The 17416-nt window shown below is 53.2% G+C and overlaps 3 protein-coding genes across 3 annotated transcripts; 1 reads left to right on the top strand and 2 right to left on the bottom strand.

The window, feature by feature from the left end:
* Positions 1 to 1052: 1052 nt before the first annotated feature.
* J7T55_009627 (negative regulator of the pho system) lies at positions 1053 to 5203 on the bottom strand (the record flags this gene model as incomplete). The annotated part of the gene is made up of 4 exons (XM_053132704.1): positions 1053 to 1985; positions 2055 to 2315; positions 2550 to 2640; positions 3150 to 5203. 4 exons carry the CDS (start codon positions 5201 to 5203, stop codon positions 1053 to 1055), a joined length of 3339 nt encoding a protein of 1112 aa, XP_052989458.1.
* Positions 5204 to 8337: 3134 nt separating this feature from the next.
* On the top strand, positions 8338 to 11947 carry J7T55_009626 (tat pathway signal sequence; the record flags this gene model as incomplete). The annotated part of the gene is made up of 4 exons (XM_053132703.1): positions 8338 to 10358; positions 10413 to 10527; positions 10590 to 11454; positions 11505 to 11947. The coding sequence occupies 4 exons, from the start codon at positions 8338 to 8340 to the stop codon at positions 11945 to 11947; spliced, it is 3444 nt and encodes a 1147-aa protein (XP_052989457.1).
* Positions 11948 to 14233: 2286 nt separating this feature from the next.
* Positions 14234 to 15985, bottom strand: J7T55_009625 (uncharacterized protein; the record flags this gene model as incomplete). Its single annotated transcript, XM_053132702.1, has 3 exons — positions 14234 to 15186; positions 15236 to 15551; positions 15608 to 15985. The coding sequence occupies 3 exons, from the start codon at positions 15983 to 15985 to the stop codon at positions 14234 to 14236; spliced, it is 1647 nt and encodes a 548-aa protein (XP_052989456.1).
* Positions 15986 to 17416: the final 1431 nt, after the last annotated feature.

The following is a 17416-nucleotide window of genomic DNA, read 5'->3' as shown; positions in this document are numbered from 1 at the left end:
GACAGCGATGAAATGTCGCGAGTCGTCCTTTCAACGATGAATCGCATGTGGTCGCGATGTTCCAAGAGTGGTTAGGATGATGTAGGTGGACCTGGGGAGAAGACCCATGCATCGGAGCCTGGACCGAGGCCCCACTACTGGGATAGCCGCATACGCACCGGTAACCGCGCATCTTATGCAACAAAAAGGAGTATTCCATTCGAAAGTATATCAGAGTGTGCTATGTAAGCCACCTTCCGTTACGGCCAAATACTACATATAAATACTAAGTCCCGTCGGAAATTCTGGGCCACTTCCTGAGTAACTGATCAGGCACTTGCTTGTTGATTCATCCAGTTGACCTGGAAGTTTCTCATTGATTTTTTGAAACTGCGCCAAACACTATGCCCTTCTTGCCCTCCACCCGCCAGGACACTCCTCCACATTCCTGCCCAAGAAATGCGTCCATGCCTGCGCTCGATAAAACACCAGGCCATCTCTCTCGGACACCCGCATCAACTGCTAGCGATTTGTCGAGCACAATCGACCAGGCATTGTGTAGGCGTCGAAGTTTGAGGGCGTGGCTTTATGGATTTTGGAAGGCCACATGGTGCACGAATGAACCAGAATCTTGCTCCGTATGCCTTTGAGGCTGATGAGGCTATTAGATGCTGAAAATTGGAGCAAAACCAGGACAGGAGTGTGAGGCAGCTGTTGCCGCCCACCGGAAGTGATCCTGCTAGAGAGCTGCGCTGCAACGGTCACTTCAGCACTTTCAAGCGCCGGATGACTCGATAATGATTACAGGGCTCAACTCGACCCTGAACCTGCGCTTATTCCCGGTTCTGAGGCCAGCACCTCAGCGATTGTGGTATTTGAACCCTTCGGACAGCTGCCACAATGACATAAATGAAAGTCTTGGTTTCGGCGGCGAGGATCGTCAAACCCTTCACCTGTTTATGGTTCGTCACGAAGGGCAAAGACCAGATCGCTGCTGATCACTTGCAACTTGCCTCCGTAGACGCCGTAAGATTTGGGTGAACTTCAAGGATATCACGATGACTTGACCCATCCTAGTAATTTTCATAGCCTTGCGATGGAACGCCCTGCGATGGCACCTGCGTATAGGCCCTAGCTTGCGCCTGTGCCTGCATCGCCCGCTGTTGTTGTTGCTGGTGCTGCTGGACGATTAGGTCGCTGAACCAGTGGTGCTGGAGGGCGTCCGCGGCACTGATCCGGAGCTCTGGCCGTAGCTGGAGCATCTTCTGCAGCAGGTCGATGCCCGCTGCGTCGATCATTGGCAGGATCTGGCGGAGATCCTGAGTAGCGTACATCTGGAAGTTTGGCTTGTATTCAGGGAACTGAGTAATTCCGGGCCATGTTCGCTCCGTCGGGGTGCCCATGATCCTGAAAATCCTGGTGATCTGATCCTCGTTGGTCGTGCCTGGGAACAAGGGTCGGCCTGTGTACATCTCTGCCATGATGCACCCAGCAGACCAGATGTCGATGCTGGTGTTGTATGTTCTGCTTCCCAAGAGAACATCGGGAGCTCGGTACCACAGCGTGACGACCTCGTTGCTGAAGGTGTTGACCGGGATTCCGAACGCTCTTGCCAGACCGAAGTCGCCCAGCTTCAGCTGTCCTTTGCTGTTGATCAGAAGGTTCTGGGGCTTGAGATCCCTGTGAAGGACCCTGTTCTTGTGGCAGAAGTCGATGCCCTTCAGCAGCTGGTACATGAAGGACTTGATGAGCATAGGCTGAAGGGCTCCCCTGTCGCCCTTGGTATCCATGTACTTCTTCAAATCGCCGTCCATATAGTCGAATACCAACATAAGCTTGTTCTCCGTGTGGATCACGTCATGTAGCCCAACAATGTTCTCGTGTTTGAGCTCCTTCATAAGCGAGATCTCGCGGATAGCCGTACTGGGTGTTCCTTCCTCGGAATCAAGGTGGATCTCCTTAAGTGCAACGAACTCGCCGGTTTGTCGGTTGCGCCCTTTGAAGACCTGTGGAAGACCATGTCAGGACATCACCTAGAAGTCGGTCGTGGCTGGCCGTCTTGTTGATGGACTTACAGTAGCATATGTTCCCTCTCCAAGCTTCTCCAACTGTTGGAAGGACGAGAGATGGCGTTTGCCGTCCATATTAGCTGTCGTTGATGACGCTCGGTCGATAGCGAGATGGGTTGCTGGCTCGGGCTGGCGTCGAGAGGTGTATCTTGGGTCGAACAGGACGCTGCCGACTGTCTCTGTCCTACGCGTGCGAGTCGGAAATACAGTCACAGGGTGCGAGCTGTCTGACGCCGTGATTGCAGCGTGGAGCGGAATCGGCAGGATCTGCTTGACCAATAGCCGATGTGACCGTTGAGATTTTGTGAGCTGTATTGATTGCAAGGTGTGTAGAAGAAACAGTGACTGAGATAGAAGGATGTGGCGGCTGTCGAAGAAGCGGGAGGGAGCTTGCTGAAGTGCGGCCTGAAGTGAGGTACATAGGCTAAGTGGGCTGAGGCTGTTGTACTCTCTCTGATACTATTCTTGGGCAGGCATCCCGGCCCAGCCCATCCCGCCCACCAGTTCCAAGCCCACCCATTTCGGGGGCCTGGCCAGCAAAGCTCTGGCCCACTTGCCGATCCCCTGCACTCCAAACAAATGTCCAACATACCTGTATTGTACCAGGTTATGAGAATCACGGTATCTCTACCTTTCACCTTTTCTGGTGAGCACGTGTTAGTGTGGCAAATATCCATACAAGTTTGTCCATGGTGACACTGGATTTTAACAACCATGACGAAATACCGCTGACGCAGGCTCCTCTCTCAAATGTCGACAAGTACTTGCCTCGAAGGCAAACCGTAGAGGGGACCAAGTGGGCGTGAGAAAGAAGTGCCCAAGAGGGTTGTCAGCTACGTCGGTGCCCGACATCATTTGCGAGAACATTTCAACATCAGGCATCACAGAAGACACAGAGGACAAACACAATCGTTGCAAATGGACTTGATCTCAGTCAATTCTGGGTATCGCATATGATGATGCCGAAGTGCCCCTTTTCCCTATGAGTCCCGAACGCCATTTCCCCAATTGCAGCCATTTTCAAGGGCTTTCCCGAGTATGCAGGATCCACTCGATGCTGAATGCTCACCAGTTACGCTCAGAGAAGGCGAAGGTGCTCACTCTTTCTTCTGATTCTCGTCGTCCTCCTTGTCGCTGGCGTACTTGGTACCCTCCTCCTTCTCCCGCATCCACCGCTCCATGAACGTGCCAGGGCCGCTTCTAGCGGGACTAGGCAGACTGGCCCGGTAGCTCTTAGCGTTGGAGGGATCGGGTCCGCTTCGTCCATTGACACTACCAACGAAGAAGGGGTGAGCGTCCTCAGACTTTGCGATCTTCTCCATCAGCTCCTGGTTCTTGACCGGCGCCATGGTGATGGGCTTGCCTCCATAGGAGCCGATGGACATCTTGTGGATGCTTCCCTGCGGCATGAGGGGCACCTTGGGAGGGACGTTGGTGGTCTTCTTGATAGCCATGCCGATGGGAGGCGAGGCCTGGATGGGAGCATTGGGCTTGAACTGGGCCTCGCGCTCATCCACTTCGTCACCGGACTCCTCGTCCGCCTTCTCGTCCTTCTCGGGCTCCTCTTCGGCCGGCTCAGGGAGATGCTTCTCTGGGGAACCGCGAGCCGAGATCGCCTTCCTGAGGGCCTCGTCGTCTTCACCAGCCTCCAGATTGAACATGTCATCCTCCTCATCCTCAGTGGGCTCGGCCCGCTTGGCAGAGACAGCCTTGGCAGAGCTGCCCTCAGGAGCACCGAGCTCCTTGTTGGTGGTTGGGGTGAACTTGCGTCCAGAACCTAGGGGTTCAGATGAGTCGCGCTGAGCAGAGACAGAGCCGGTGGCCTTGGATTCCTGTGAGTCAGTTGCCCGAAGTTTCTTCTTAAAATCCTTCTTTGAAATTATCATCAAGGGATCTTCGTCGTCCGAGGACTCGTCATCCGGGGCCTGAACGCTCTCAACCATGGTCTCAGGCTCCGCGGGACCAACGGCGTCCTCCACCTCGCTCTGGCCTCGTCCTCCGCCATCCTCGGCCTTGATATGCATGGGAAGCTGCTTTGGAGCCATGGTGTCACGCTCCTCTGCTTTCAACGATGGAGCTGTAGCTGTCTTTGTGCTGGTCTTATCTGCATGAGAAGCTGAATCTTCAGATCCAGGGTTTACGACGGTCCACGTTGTCGGGTCATCCAAGGGCGCTTTTGAGAGTGCGCGCAAAGCTTGAGACGAAGAGACCTTTCTCGGTGGGGGATCGTCCTCACCGTCAATGTCGCCTAATGTCGTGAGAGGGAGTGAGGCATCCGCGAGGGCTGCTGAGCTTTCTGAGCTGGCACTGACAGCCTCTGCGAGGGCTGCGGTGGATGCCTGAGGCGATGAAGACGGTAAGACCTCCTGACCTTGCACTTCGAATCGCACGCGACGAGTTTCTCGTGGGCTGTCGGCCACCCTAGATGAGCTAGCGGAGGAGCGTCGCAGAGCGCTTTTACGAATCCTTGTGCTGCTGGAGTCGCTTGCTACTGAGTCGATGGATGCGTCAGTCGCGCGACGCAGTGGGCTTGGCCTGGGGCGGTGATGAGGGCTGTCCGAAGTTTGAGTGCCTGCTGAGGTCGGGGCGGGTGCTGAAAGCTCAGTTTCTTCTGGGGTCTGAGAAACGTCTGAGGTCTGGGTGCCTTCTGAGGTCTGGGTGTTCCTGACGGCGAGCCTGTCGTCGATGTTGGGCGGTGGGCCCGCGCCTGGTGAGGTAGGTGGGGAGTGGATTGGGCGATCAGTGCTGTCAAGAAGTGGGAGGTATGTGGGGGTAAAAAGGCCTTGGAATTCCAATTCGCGCTCGTGAGAGCTTCGAAGAGGGTCCTTGGGCGTCCCCGAGGTGTGTGGAAGAATTGGTGGTGGGGAGCCTTTGTTGCGCCAGGGAGAATCGTGACTTTCTGTGGGTGTTTCTAAAGGCAATGTGTGGCGATGGTGGCTCGCAGGAGGGAACAGGTAAGGGTAGTTGACCAGAGACTCGGCGACGGCCTGGGAGACTCGGTAGGCAGCATCTTCCGGAACATTCTGGAGCAGGTCCCCCGAGAACCGATTGAACTCGGCAGCCATCTCGAGCCTGTATGCAGCAACGCGACCGTCCAGCTCGGCAAGCTTGGCCTGCGCGTCTGCGATGAGTTTTGCAGTATCGTCAAGCTCCATTGTGACGTGACAGCGGCGCACGCAGTGTCTTTTGAATTGGCGCCGGAAGTTGACAGCATTGACGCGCAGGTGCTCTGTAGATCACACCGGAGACTGTAAGGGCTGCCGGCTAGAGGTATATGGTGGTGGCCATGTTCGGCGGTGGTGGTGGTGGTAAGTGGTTGTCACACGGCGTCTCGGTCTGATAAGGTGAGAGGCTGGTGAAAAGTGAGGTTTTGAGCAAGGCTTAGCTCCTGGGGGTGACGGCGTCACAACGCAACTCAACGGGACTCTGCAAGTAATTTACCAGGGGGGTGTGGTCAAGCTCCGGGGCCTGGGCCTGGGCCTGACTACCTTGGAAGTGGGGAGTGCGCCGGAAACCCAATGGCACGCCACCCACCACCTCCTCCCACCACCACCACAACCCACAGCGTGCCACAGCAAGCCCAAGGAGCACAAGGAGCACAAGGGAGCCCGAGGAGAGACAACCCAAACCAAGCCCCAGCACAAGCCCAGCACAAGCTCAGCACGAGGCCAATGTGGGGGAGGCTCAAAGCTCAGAGGGCGCCTCTTGTCTCACTCACCCTTGGGCCGCTTGCAGCATGAACTAACCCCCATGGTGCTAATCTCTGGACGAGGACAAAGAAGACATCCTTGACCTGGACATGCACCTCATCTCACCCATCTCACTCGTTATCTCATCTCATCTCCTAGCACGGGCGCTCTCTGTTTTCTTATTATGTCATCTGGGCTCACGAGAACCACCTCGAGCTTAATAAAGCTGAGCCAGCGATACGGCCCAGGACACCCCGCCCCCAACTTGATTGATCATGGGCATGATACGAACCCTGGAAAAACGGAGCATCATCGGAGGCTCGGGCGATAAGGAGGCTGCTTCCGAGTCAGGAGTCAGCAATCCTCCGGCGCCGACCCTTCTGCCAGCACGTGCCCCGGGAGGCCATGGGATGAACCAAGCTGATACTGGTCATTTGACCTCGCCTGTGTCGCCGCATTCAATGCGCATTGCCCTTACACCTTACACCGACTTTCCTCATCTCGTTAGGCCCTTGCTGTCAAGCATCGTCACTTCCAGCCCCAATCAGCCAGTCTTCTGACCAGGCAGGAACTGCCGGATATGGGCGAGCAAGTGCAGCCGTGCCTAAGCGCCCGCTGCCAAGGCTGTAAGGGCGGCCCTTCTTGGATGTCGACTCAGCACCTCCTGCTTGTGGCTGATGTCCTCGACGGGCCAGTGACCACCCTGAAGGGAAACACAAGGCAGCAAGCAAGTAGTGAATAAGCTGTGTAAGGAGGTCTATCACCCTTGAGGGTATCTCCTTCAGTTGTGCACAAATTCCAAGTGGAATGCGACGGAGATGACAGCATTGCAGGATGCAGCAGCAATACTTGCTTTCCACCCCGGCCTACCTGTTAGACCAGATGTCTATTTTCCTCTGGGGCGTGTTAGCCTGGGTTTAGATGTCCTTTTTCTCCAACGCGGACGAGTCAAATCTTTCTCAAGGCATATCAGGTCAGATGTCCATTTTCTTGTTGGACTAGATGTCCATTTTCCTATTAGACTAGAAGTCCATTCTCTTCCGAGGCAACGGAATTCCTCCCATTAGGCATCAGAAGTTTCCCAGTTCAACAATCCAATAATTCTCTTGGGGCGGTCGATGTTGCGTTCCATGCGTGCAGAATGCCTGCGAATATCGCAGGAACTTTGTGCTTCAGGTCTGGAATAATGACCCGGTGTGTTGCTGCTTGTCAGAGAGCCGAGGGCAATCGGGCGTGCCATGAAGCCTTAGATGTCAAGTCACTAGACAAAGAGATATGCTGGCAATTGAGCCTCAAATGATGGCATGTTTTGGCAGGGTTTGATCGATATGTGACCATGCTTGTCGTACCTCCTATGGAATACCTCCTATGGAACAACCTCCTGTGGGATAATCCTCCTATGGGATAACCTCTGTGGGATAATTCCCTCCAGTTCGTTGTCTTTGAGCATCGTCTCCTACCTGCTAAAGATATGAAAAAAGCCACCACTGAGGCGAAGCAGAAGCAGATTTACTAGAGCAGTGGTCATATATAGATTACAAGAGCTACTGACTTGACAGGTGCCCATATGAAATATAGCTATTAATGCTTGTCTCTCAAGATCCACGCTCAGAAGCACTTGGATTCTCCACCTCTGCGCCTATATGATCTATCCAGACGAGGTCGGTCAGTAGGTAGCTTGTGCCAGGAGCAGTTTGTTTGCTTCGACAGCCTTGAAAGTCTTAGGCCTTACATCCCATTCGTGCCCTCGTCCTTACTTTGCTGCTGGTGCCTTTGACCTCGTACTCACCATCCTCTCCGTACACAGGTTTCTACGATAAGAGCCACACTTTCTACTTTTCGCAAGCTAGAAGTACCCTTCTTCTAAGTAGCCCCATTCCTCCTACTGACAACCCCCTTCCTCCTGTTGACAACCTCCTTCCTCCTGTGGACATCACCCTCCTCTCTACCAACCTTTCATCACCATTTTCACAACATATTCCTTGATATTACGCACAGCTTGAAGACAAGAGATTCTACCTGAGCTGTGGTATGATCACCAGGCTTTACATCTTGACTGTTTTCTTTCCTTCATTGCCTCTGAGGATGCACCTATCTCCCTACCTTGCGCCAAGCCATCTCACTCTACCTCTCGCACCTCACACCTCACACTCCAACTGATCAAAGCCTGGGCTCTACAAGTTGAGTACAAATTCTTCTCACACGTATCATCTGCCCATCGTTTCATCAAATTACAGTCCTCCCGGCCTTTTTTGATTTTGCGCCAAGTTTTAGGGATCCTTCACCGCAAACAGTGAGCTTCTACCAAGTGGTGATACCCAAGCCTTTCCCTTTCACAATAACTTTTCGTCCCAGTTTCAGATCCACTCCGAAGCTTTCCAAACGCTTGCCCCTTGCTCAAAGACTGACATCTTCCTCGAAAAGTCCTAAAGCCAGCTTTTGCACTTCCCCATACCAAAAACCTGCTTTCCAATTTCTGTTGCGTTCTGCCTCCTTCCTCAAAGCCTCCGTTCTTTCCAAAACCTTCATCTCTTGCTCCCATCGTCAGCTTCTCTCCAAGCCTACAGCAAAGCAAGATTTAATTTCGGACTTAGTACGCCATGAGATCCGAAGAGCCACCGTCTCTTCGAGGCACGCCGCCGGCGACTGATACTCGGCCAAAGTCTGTTCCTGCGGACACCCTCGCCACTGCGGCTGCTGAGATACCCAAAATCAAAATTCGCCTTACAATGAACGACCTTTTGACTACCACAGGCTCTAGTGCAATTCCAGGTCCTAACTCTCAAGCCAACGAACAGCAGCCGATCACAGCAAATGAAGGTTCAACTGACATTGCTGGATCAAGCGGCGAGTACACCACTGACACGACTGATGCACAAGTTGCGAAAGTTTCGACCCTGGTCAATGTAAAAGCTGAGCCAGACTTCGAAGCAACCATCTCTCAGACCATTCCTGCCGTTTCTTCGGACTCGTTTGTCAGGCAGCCTATGGACACTCCAGCCAAGAAGGAGGAAAAGACAGTCATTGATACACCTTGGTCTGATCTCCCAACAGCGCCACAACAAATCACCTTGGACAATGTGAGAAAGGCTTCAGAGACTACGGATTTGGCCAAATTGAAGTCTTGCATCGAGAGAGCCCGCCAGGTACTGGGCTTGATTCGACAGCCTTTGGCTGATTCAAAGCAGAAGGAGCAGCTGGATTGGCTCAACCGCATAGACAAGCTCAGGGCAGAGCAAAAGCTTCGCACAGTTGTGGCAGTGGCAGGTGCGACAGGTGCTGGGAAAAGCTCACTTATCAATGCTTTGCTCGACGAGGAGAAGCTTCTTCCAACTTCTGGCTTCAGGGCATGTACTGCCGTGATAACGGAAATATCCTACAACGACTCACAGGATCCCGAGAAAGCGTACAGAGCTGAAGTCGAATTCATATCTCAAGATGATTGGGATTCGGAGTTGGAGCTTCTCTATGGCGACCTCGTGGAGGACAAGAAACTCTCTGCCGCATACCTGGATACGAACGCAGAAGCCGGCATTGCCTACGCCAAAATCAGAGCCGTGTATCCAGAATTGACGCATGAACTCATCTTGAAGAGCAAGGTCGATGAGCTGGCTAAGAGGAATGCGGTGACTAACGTCTTGGGAAAAACAAAAGAGATAATTTGCAGCAATGCTCGCGACCTTTACATATCGCTTCAAAAATACCTTGACAGCAAGGACAAGAACACCAAGGGCGGCCCTCGTAAGGAGAAAGACATGGCTTTCTGGCCATTGATCAAAGTCGTGAGGGTATTCACGCGGGCCGCAGCACTCGAAACAGGAGTATGCATTGTTGATTTACCGGGAATACACGACGCAAACGCCGCCAGGTCCGCCGTTGCCAAAAAGTACATGGCTGAGTGCTCCGCTGTGTGGGTAGCTGCCCCCATCAAGAGGGCTGTCGATGACGAGGCTGCTCGAAAGCTTTTGGGAATGAGTAGTCGTCTACAGATGAAATTAGATGGCATATATTCCAGTGTCACTTTCATCTGCACTATGACAGACTCGGTGCAGCTGTCAGAGAGCGTGGAGGCTTTCGACGGGGATGGCCAAATCCAAGCCGCTTTGGCGAGAGAAGATGATCTCGAGAAGATGATCCACGCTAAGAAGGACTCCATCGAGAAACTGGAAGGGCAGCTCAATGCAAGCGACGAAGCATGGCAGGGGCTCGAAAAGGAGTTCAAGTCCTGGAAAGCTCTTCAGCGAAATCAAAAGAAGGGCCGGCAGGTATATGCGCCTCGGGTTCCTGCAAAGCGCAAGCGTACTACGAAACCTGCGACGCGCGGGCGCCGGCGAGGCGTTGTGGTGGAGGATGATTCTGACGAAGACGACACTCCGGACCAGGAGCCCCTCACAGCCGACGAGATCTCATCAAAAGTCACTGAACTCAAGGCAAAGCTTGCATCCAAAGGTGCCGAGTACGATGATATGTGTGAGAGGCTTGAAACCATGAAAAATGATCTCAAGGCTCTTGAACACGAGAAGAAGGATAATTCTGTGGAGGCAGTGCGTCTGTGCATACAGAAACGGAATTCACACGTGAAAAAGTGTGTCAGAGTTGACTTTTCCAACGGAATCAGAGAGTACGTTTCCTTTCCTCAGTCCACAAGTTCGAGCTATAGCTGACGTATGAATAGGATCGATGAAGCCGACGCTCAGGCCGATGATGAGAACTTTGATCCCTCCATCAAGCAGCGCGACTATGAAGAAGTCGGCCGTTCGTTGCCCGTTTTCTGTGTCTCGAGCAAGGCGGTATGTCCATTCCTCGACACTACCATTAAAAACTGACCTCTCGTGTACTAACTTTAGAGCAGTATCAACAACTTCGTCTACAAACGAAACGCGAGACCCGCGTTGAGGGCTTTCGAGACCTAAAGGACAGCGAGGTCCCGTCTCTACAACAGCATGCCATGAAACTACCCGAGCAAGGCCGAATTCATGTCTACCGAACGTTCCTCAACGAATTCTATGGACTTTTGGGCTCTCTTACAATTTGGGTGAACAGTAGCTTGCTTGAGCGCAATGCCCCGGTGATGAGCAAGCAAGATCAGAGCTATGAAGAGAAGTATCTTCACATGGCTGCCGAAAACCTTAAGAAAGACGTGGATGTCCTCATTTGGGCCAAGAAAGGCGAGCTTGACGATATCATACAGAGCAACTTTCTCTCCAGGTCAAATGCTGCCATCGTCAACGCAGCAAAAGAAGTGACCGATGTGGTGTCAAGGTGGACGGCAAAGAAGGACGACGGTGGTTGGGGCATTGTTTTCCAAACTTATAAGGCGATCTGCCGCCGTGATGGAGACAAGACCAAGTCCGAAAAGTCCCGTGACTTCAACGAAGATATCCTCGAGCCGTACTTGAAGAAGATTGTAGCTGGTTGGGAGCAGGCATTCGACCACTCGGTCCCGGGAACCCTCGACAATATGGTGGCGGAATTCGCAAAGAAGCTGATAGAGTTCCACAGAACTATGTCGAACCGCCCGGAGCTCGAAAAATGCAAACCGGCATCAATACGCATGCTAGGACAGAAAATTTCCCATTACGAGGCGGCCATGGAGAATGAAGTCACCAGCCTAAAGGTAGAAATCCAGAAGAAGCAACGCGCGGCTCATCGTGCCTTCCAGCCCGAGATGCAAAAGGAAATGCTTAAGGCATATAGGTTGGCTTATCAAGAACGAGGTGAAATATATTCTTTTAGACGCGATTGGTGCTTTACTGATAGATTCCAGGCACGGGATGCTTTTTGCGCATGAAAGAACACATGTCTACTCATGTCCGCAAGAATAAGAACGCAATTTATCGCAAGGCAACCAAGCGGGTCATGGACGAATTGAAGAAGATCTTCGTGGCGAGCGCCAAGGATCTGAAGAAGGCAGCTCACGACATCGTCGACAAATTTGAGTCAGACTTTCGCTTCATCATCTCCAGCTCCGAAATAGTCGAAGCTGAGGAGGTGGCCCGGGAGCACATCTGCAGTGTCTTGCACAAGGTTGATACGCAGTTCGAGGCCGTCTTGTGCAGTGAGCCGATGGAAGTCGATTCTATACAGCCTATTGAGTCAGTGCCTCAGCAGTCCTCCATCGAGAGTGAGACTGGTGTCGGCGTTGCCATGAACGAGGCAGCCGATGCTGGTTCGACGATTGAGGCTGGAGCTATGGGTACTGCGCTGTGATTCTTGCCGATCTACTAGGGAGTTCAGGGTTTCGTTCTTTTATTTTTCGTACGGTGATCACTCTTGGCTCTGGTGTTTGGCGTGAGCGGCTCATTCTGATGCCGTGAGATATGCATCCCGGAGAAAACAGAACTGGTTGGGTATTCAGGAGTGACGATTGAGACTGGGCGCATGGCCTTACACTCGAAAAACTCATGTCCTGGGCTCAAATTCGGACATTCGGTGGGTCTGTGATGGTAATGGGACCTTTGAGTTAGACTCAGCACAGCAAGAAATCGATGACTTTTTGGCACACATACCCTCATGGCGACCAGTGAAACCTGTCTTAGGTCAAACATCGTAAGAGCAGATATTGTGCTCCGTGTTGAAACGCGCTGCCTGAATTGAGGCCGTTAACTGGTGTCAAAACAGTAAATCGTATTTGTATATGCACTTGCCTGTTGTACAGCCCAATGATGTCTTCGTGCATCCATGTGGTGATTCATTTGCCTGCGCGCTCTAGCACCGCCTCGAACATGTCTTCATCTTGATCTTCCTGAACTCTAAGGCCCAGAGTCAATCAACTTATTTTTTTAATTGGTACTTCTGCCGATAGCTCGCTCATCTAATCCACCGAGCGAGGCTTGTTCTTTTCAAAATGGCATTGATGATCGGACACATACTACCCTACCCACGGCAAACATAATGCGGGATCCATAAACTTTCCAAAATCTCAGTACTTGACAACACTCGACCAGCAAGTATGGTGGTTATATGCGCCCTTCCACTTGATTGCGTCCTTCTTGTGGGTGTCAGCCTTGATGGACTACTCGAATTCAGACTTTAGAGATTGGAGCAATGGCTCAAAGTAAGTTATGACCGGACTGCCGGCCTGCCCGTGAGAGTTGGTTTGTTGTCCGGGGTGGACTTGGAGCACTGCGTGATGAACTCTGGTAAAGAACAGCCCCCTGTGGGATAACCTCCTGGTTTTATGGACTAACCCTCTATGAGATTACTTTCTACGGGATACGCTCCTATCTCCAACGAAAAGCTGCTGGGTCAAGTACTCGGTAAATCGGTGTTGAGATATGTATTATGAGGGTTCTCAGATTTGATATTTCTTCACATCAGGTAGCTCCCGATTGAGGGTCAAGGGACTTGCAGTCCTACCAGGACAAGTTTTGCATTGATAAGTGTGCGCCCAAGTGTTGATCGAGACGTAAGAAGAATTTCCTTCCGAATAAATTTCTCATTTCAGGCTCTAAGGTGAAGTAACAGTGAAAATCTCCATTATCAAATCCGGTGGGATCATTGCGCTGACGAACTGCTGCTTGAGGACCCACTACCTGAGGATAGGAATCCCTTATTTGTGACAGGTTCCTGCTCAAGCTCGTCGACTTCCAAATGGGCATCAATACCAGCCTTACTTGATTCAACTCGTGGGGTTCAATTCAGCCTCGCACCGCTTACGTGCTGGACCTGCCCGAGTGACTGCCTGACTGAAAATGATCCAAAGGGCAAAAAAGAAAGGTCAACGACCCTCCTCACGCCCTGCCACCCCTATAAGGTGCTACAGCGCGTCCCTCCTTTCGGTATTTCCTTTTTAGGAGCCTCGGGATATTTGTTGCAGTGTCTTTTCCTCACCTGCCTGTGTGTTTATTGGCGTTGCGGTGGGCACTGTGTCTGAACGTGTGGCTTATGTGTGTGGACTTACTGGGGATTGCAAGTTGCTCGCTTTGCCACCATGCCAGCTCGCCTGTCGTTGTGGAATGTGGTTTTCACTGGGATATAGCATTGGGACGAAGGTGAACCGACGCGTGAAATATGGTTGAATGTAGGGTACAGTACCTCATCCGTGTCGGCCGCCATTTCCCCCCAGCTTCTCACCGTCCACCTTTCTCGTCGGAGCTCTTGCGCAGCATGCCATGCGACTGCTGCAAGCATGATATAGTTCTCATCTCTGTAACTTACTACCTTGGCCTTGCCATATTGCCGTTAACGGCCATGTCACGCAGATTTGCTTAAAGTCTAAGACTTGATCTCGTGAGGATCAGTCGTCCTGAGCTGATCATGTCAACATCTTAATTTAAAAAGGGACCAAAGGAATCGTTGTAGGTGGGAGAAATGAGATATTGGTTTTTCGTCGCCTATGCTCCATGCAATCGAGATGTCCTCGCATCTGTGATCACATCGGAGGCAGTGCGTGAGACACTGGGTTTTCTAGTAGGCGTGGGTTGCTCCTTTCCTATGCTTTCCCTTCAAGCCACATAAACGCCGCGCTGTGATCAATGCCGTGCTACAAGCTCCTCAAAATGCTCGCCAAATCGCTCCAGCCCTGGGGGTATCATTCTCATCATCATCTCGGTTCATCCTCCTGATCCAAGCAGTCTCCTGCGCAATGGTGTCCCGCTCGATCTGCTCCATCATATCCAGCTCAGCCAGCATGCCGTGCACTTGGCTCCGGCAACCGGAAAGCAGTCTTTCCAGGCTAGAAGGCTGCTGATCCTTGTCCTGATTGTCATCAAATGCGCTGTTCTCAAGCTGTCCCAGCTGCCTACGCCACGAGTCCAGCTTCCTCGCCATCGACGACACCTCGTCCTTCCATGCTGGATCCAGCTCACTGATGAATCCGACCTCGTCGTCCTCCATGAGGGCACCAAGCCCGCCAGCGAGCCTTCGTGCCTCCACAGCTTGTCTCGTCTGGTCGACCCACTTCTCGAATTTCCTCACGACACGTGTGTACCGCCCACTCGGCTCACCAAGGCTCCAGACACCAGATAGGATAGAGTCTAGCGTCTGGATCTTGTCATCCAGCCCCTTGCTACCACTCCAGGCCTTCAGGGCAGCCAGGTTTCTCGTCTCTTCGACCTCGGCCTCCTCCCTGCTGACCTCGGCGTCCCTCCCAGCCAACTCAGCGAACCTCTGCCCCAGCCTTTGCTTCGCGCTCGCGTTCCATGAGGCAGTCACAGAATCTGCGTCGCGATGAAGCAGATGTAGCTGCAGCAGCTCAGTCTGCAGCTTGGCCGTCTCGGAGGAGATGGCAATGTTGGCCGGCAGTTTCGACGGCGAGGGAGGAGCGAGGTAGGTCGACGTCAGCGGCTTGGGCGCAAGGTTGCGGGCGGGGCTGTAGTGCTGTTGGAGGGTGTTGAAGGCGGGCTTGAGGCGGGGCGCATCGCCTGGCGCGGTGGGCTTGACGGACCTGGCCGCATTTGTGGATGAGGCCCTGCTCAGGGCCGACGCGTTGGACGATGGTGCCGATTCTTGGCGCAGATGGCTCGATCGCGCTGCCGTCGTGTTGGCACGGCCTACTGGTCTCTTGCTCGCAGCCGTCGCCGTAGTCGTGGCTGTATTGGTTGTGGAAGTCGAAGTCACCGACCCTGCTGATGGCGGTCGCGGTGGGCGCAGGACAGTCGCGGAGTTTAGGGCGGTCGCGGATGACTTTGCGCGTATATGTGTGGTTGTGCGCGGTGATTGTGTTCTTGCCGGAGAAGTTGTCGCTGCTGCCGTCGTCGGTGGTATCGTCCTCAAGGGAGAGGGCCGGTTTGGGGTGGTGGGCGAGGGCTCTGAAGAAGTTGGCCCCGATTTCGAGGTGGTGGATATCGATTTCGTTGGTGGACGGATCAACCTGCTCGTTGTTATGGGAGCCGGCCTGGTACTCTTCGAAGGTTCTGCTTGATCGACAGAAGTAGCCTGCGTCGTTGGCTTCCTGGTAGCGATGCTATCTGCCCGACCAAATATGCCTGAGGTTGGTCTGCTCTTGGTCCCTGCGGCAGCAGCTGGGATGCTGCTCGCTTTCCCCGCGGTGCCAGCGCGCGTTCGAGTCGCTATTGGAGGGCCGCCGGGGGGCTTTGGAAGCCTGCTAGGGGACGTGTTCCTTGCTGCGCCAAGCGAGGAGGTTGAGGCCGCGGCGGCAGCACCTTTGCTGATGGCGGCGCCGTTGTTGGTGTTGATGACGCTGCCCGTTTCATCCTTCTTCTGGGCCCTGTTGAGGCCGGCAGTAGGCTGCCTCAGGGACCGCGAGCGGTTGAGTGGTGCAGCCGAGGAAGAGGAAGACGACATGTCTCCTTCACAAAAAAGCCAAATGCCAAAGAGGAATGTCCGTGTCCCACCTTAGCAGCGTCCCTTGACCAGGCTCACACGTTTTGTTTTGATTTGATTCGGTCAAGTCGCACAGACGTGGTCGGCTCTGGAACAGCAACCGGGGATCGCCCCCGGGAATGCGCCGGGCTCGATTGGCCAGCCGACAGGGTACAGGGGTCCATCTCTGGTATTAGTCGCCCTCGCCCATCGCCGCATAACCAACCTTCTCACCGATGACGATATACGTGGATCTCGACGATATCTCCCACCTGTCGTCATGTTTGAATGATGCCTGGCTGGCCGGCTGGCTGACTGATAAGCATTTATGCCCGCCTCAAGCCAAACCTGCCTTGTACACGCCTTCCCAAGCTGAGGTTCATCAGTGGTCTTGAGAGTCGCGGGCTTGAACTCCAGCTTCCACAGTGACGATGCAACACATCCCAACGCCTGCTCTAATTTCGTGCTTTAATAGCTACAGGATCCTTCCTGCCTTGAAATCATAATTGCTTATCTTATCCAGCCCAAGTATGAGCCTGAACTTGTAAATAGCCTGCAATGTCAAGCACGATGGCGATATCGCTGACCTGAACTGTGTGAGTCCACTGAGGACCGCTTTCAATGGCGGACATGCATATGAAAGGACTGTTCCTTTGCAACATAAGCTGATACTGCACTTGTTTGAGCCACTCATTAGATTACTGTTTGTGGGGCAGGCTTTGGGCAGATCCTGCCCCGTCCCTTTGCGAAAGGGAAACACTGCTCGGGGTTACGATATTCAGCCGCGAACACTTCATTCGCTTTTGGTGGCGCCAGGATGTAATTGACAGTGAGCAGATGGTGGACTTGTGAAATGGCAGCTCCAAAGCTGGCACATTGTTCTGCATCATCATCTCAACAGCGCGGTCCGCACGACTGCTGTGGATAATCTACACTTCTCTCGGGCGTGCGCTTTGGAAGAAAAGTCGACTAGCCACAGAAGCTTGCTCAAAGCCTCGTCGTAATCCCACCAGAACGGTACGGTATGGCTCTAGGTCTGACGCGACATAGAGCTGACCCTGGTGCCTTCTCAGAGACACGCCGTGTCAGTGGGAACCCCCTTCTGAACATGGCGGCTTTGGAACAGATGACGCGCCACGCTTCCGTTGACAGAAGACAGGCCATGGTAAGTCGCCGGCTTCATCAGGCGATTGCTTGATGGGATTGTTTTTGTGAATGTTGACAAAATTTCGCCTATCCAAGTCGCCTTGCTTTCCCTGCATCCTTTCTGGATACTTTCAGGATCCTAGAGATCTTCTAGTGCAGCCGCTTGAGGATCTTCTGAGCGCCATCCGCTGGTGGGACTGAGTGTGGCGGTAAGCAGTAATTTTGGTAGCGAACCGCTGAGGAGGACCCGCTCACCGCGTTGTATGG

This window comes from Diaporthe amygdali (assembly GCF_026229845.1).
Source record: "Diaporthe amygdali strain CAA958 chromosome Unknown NODE_32_length_550834_cov_65_698784, whole genome shotgun sequence".
NCBI classification, from domain to species: domain Eukaryota; kingdom Fungi; phylum Ascomycota; class Sordariomycetes; order Diaporthales; family Diaporthaceae; genus Diaporthe; species Diaporthe amygdali.
This window is presented reverse-complemented; position numbering and strand designations above follow the sequence as displayed.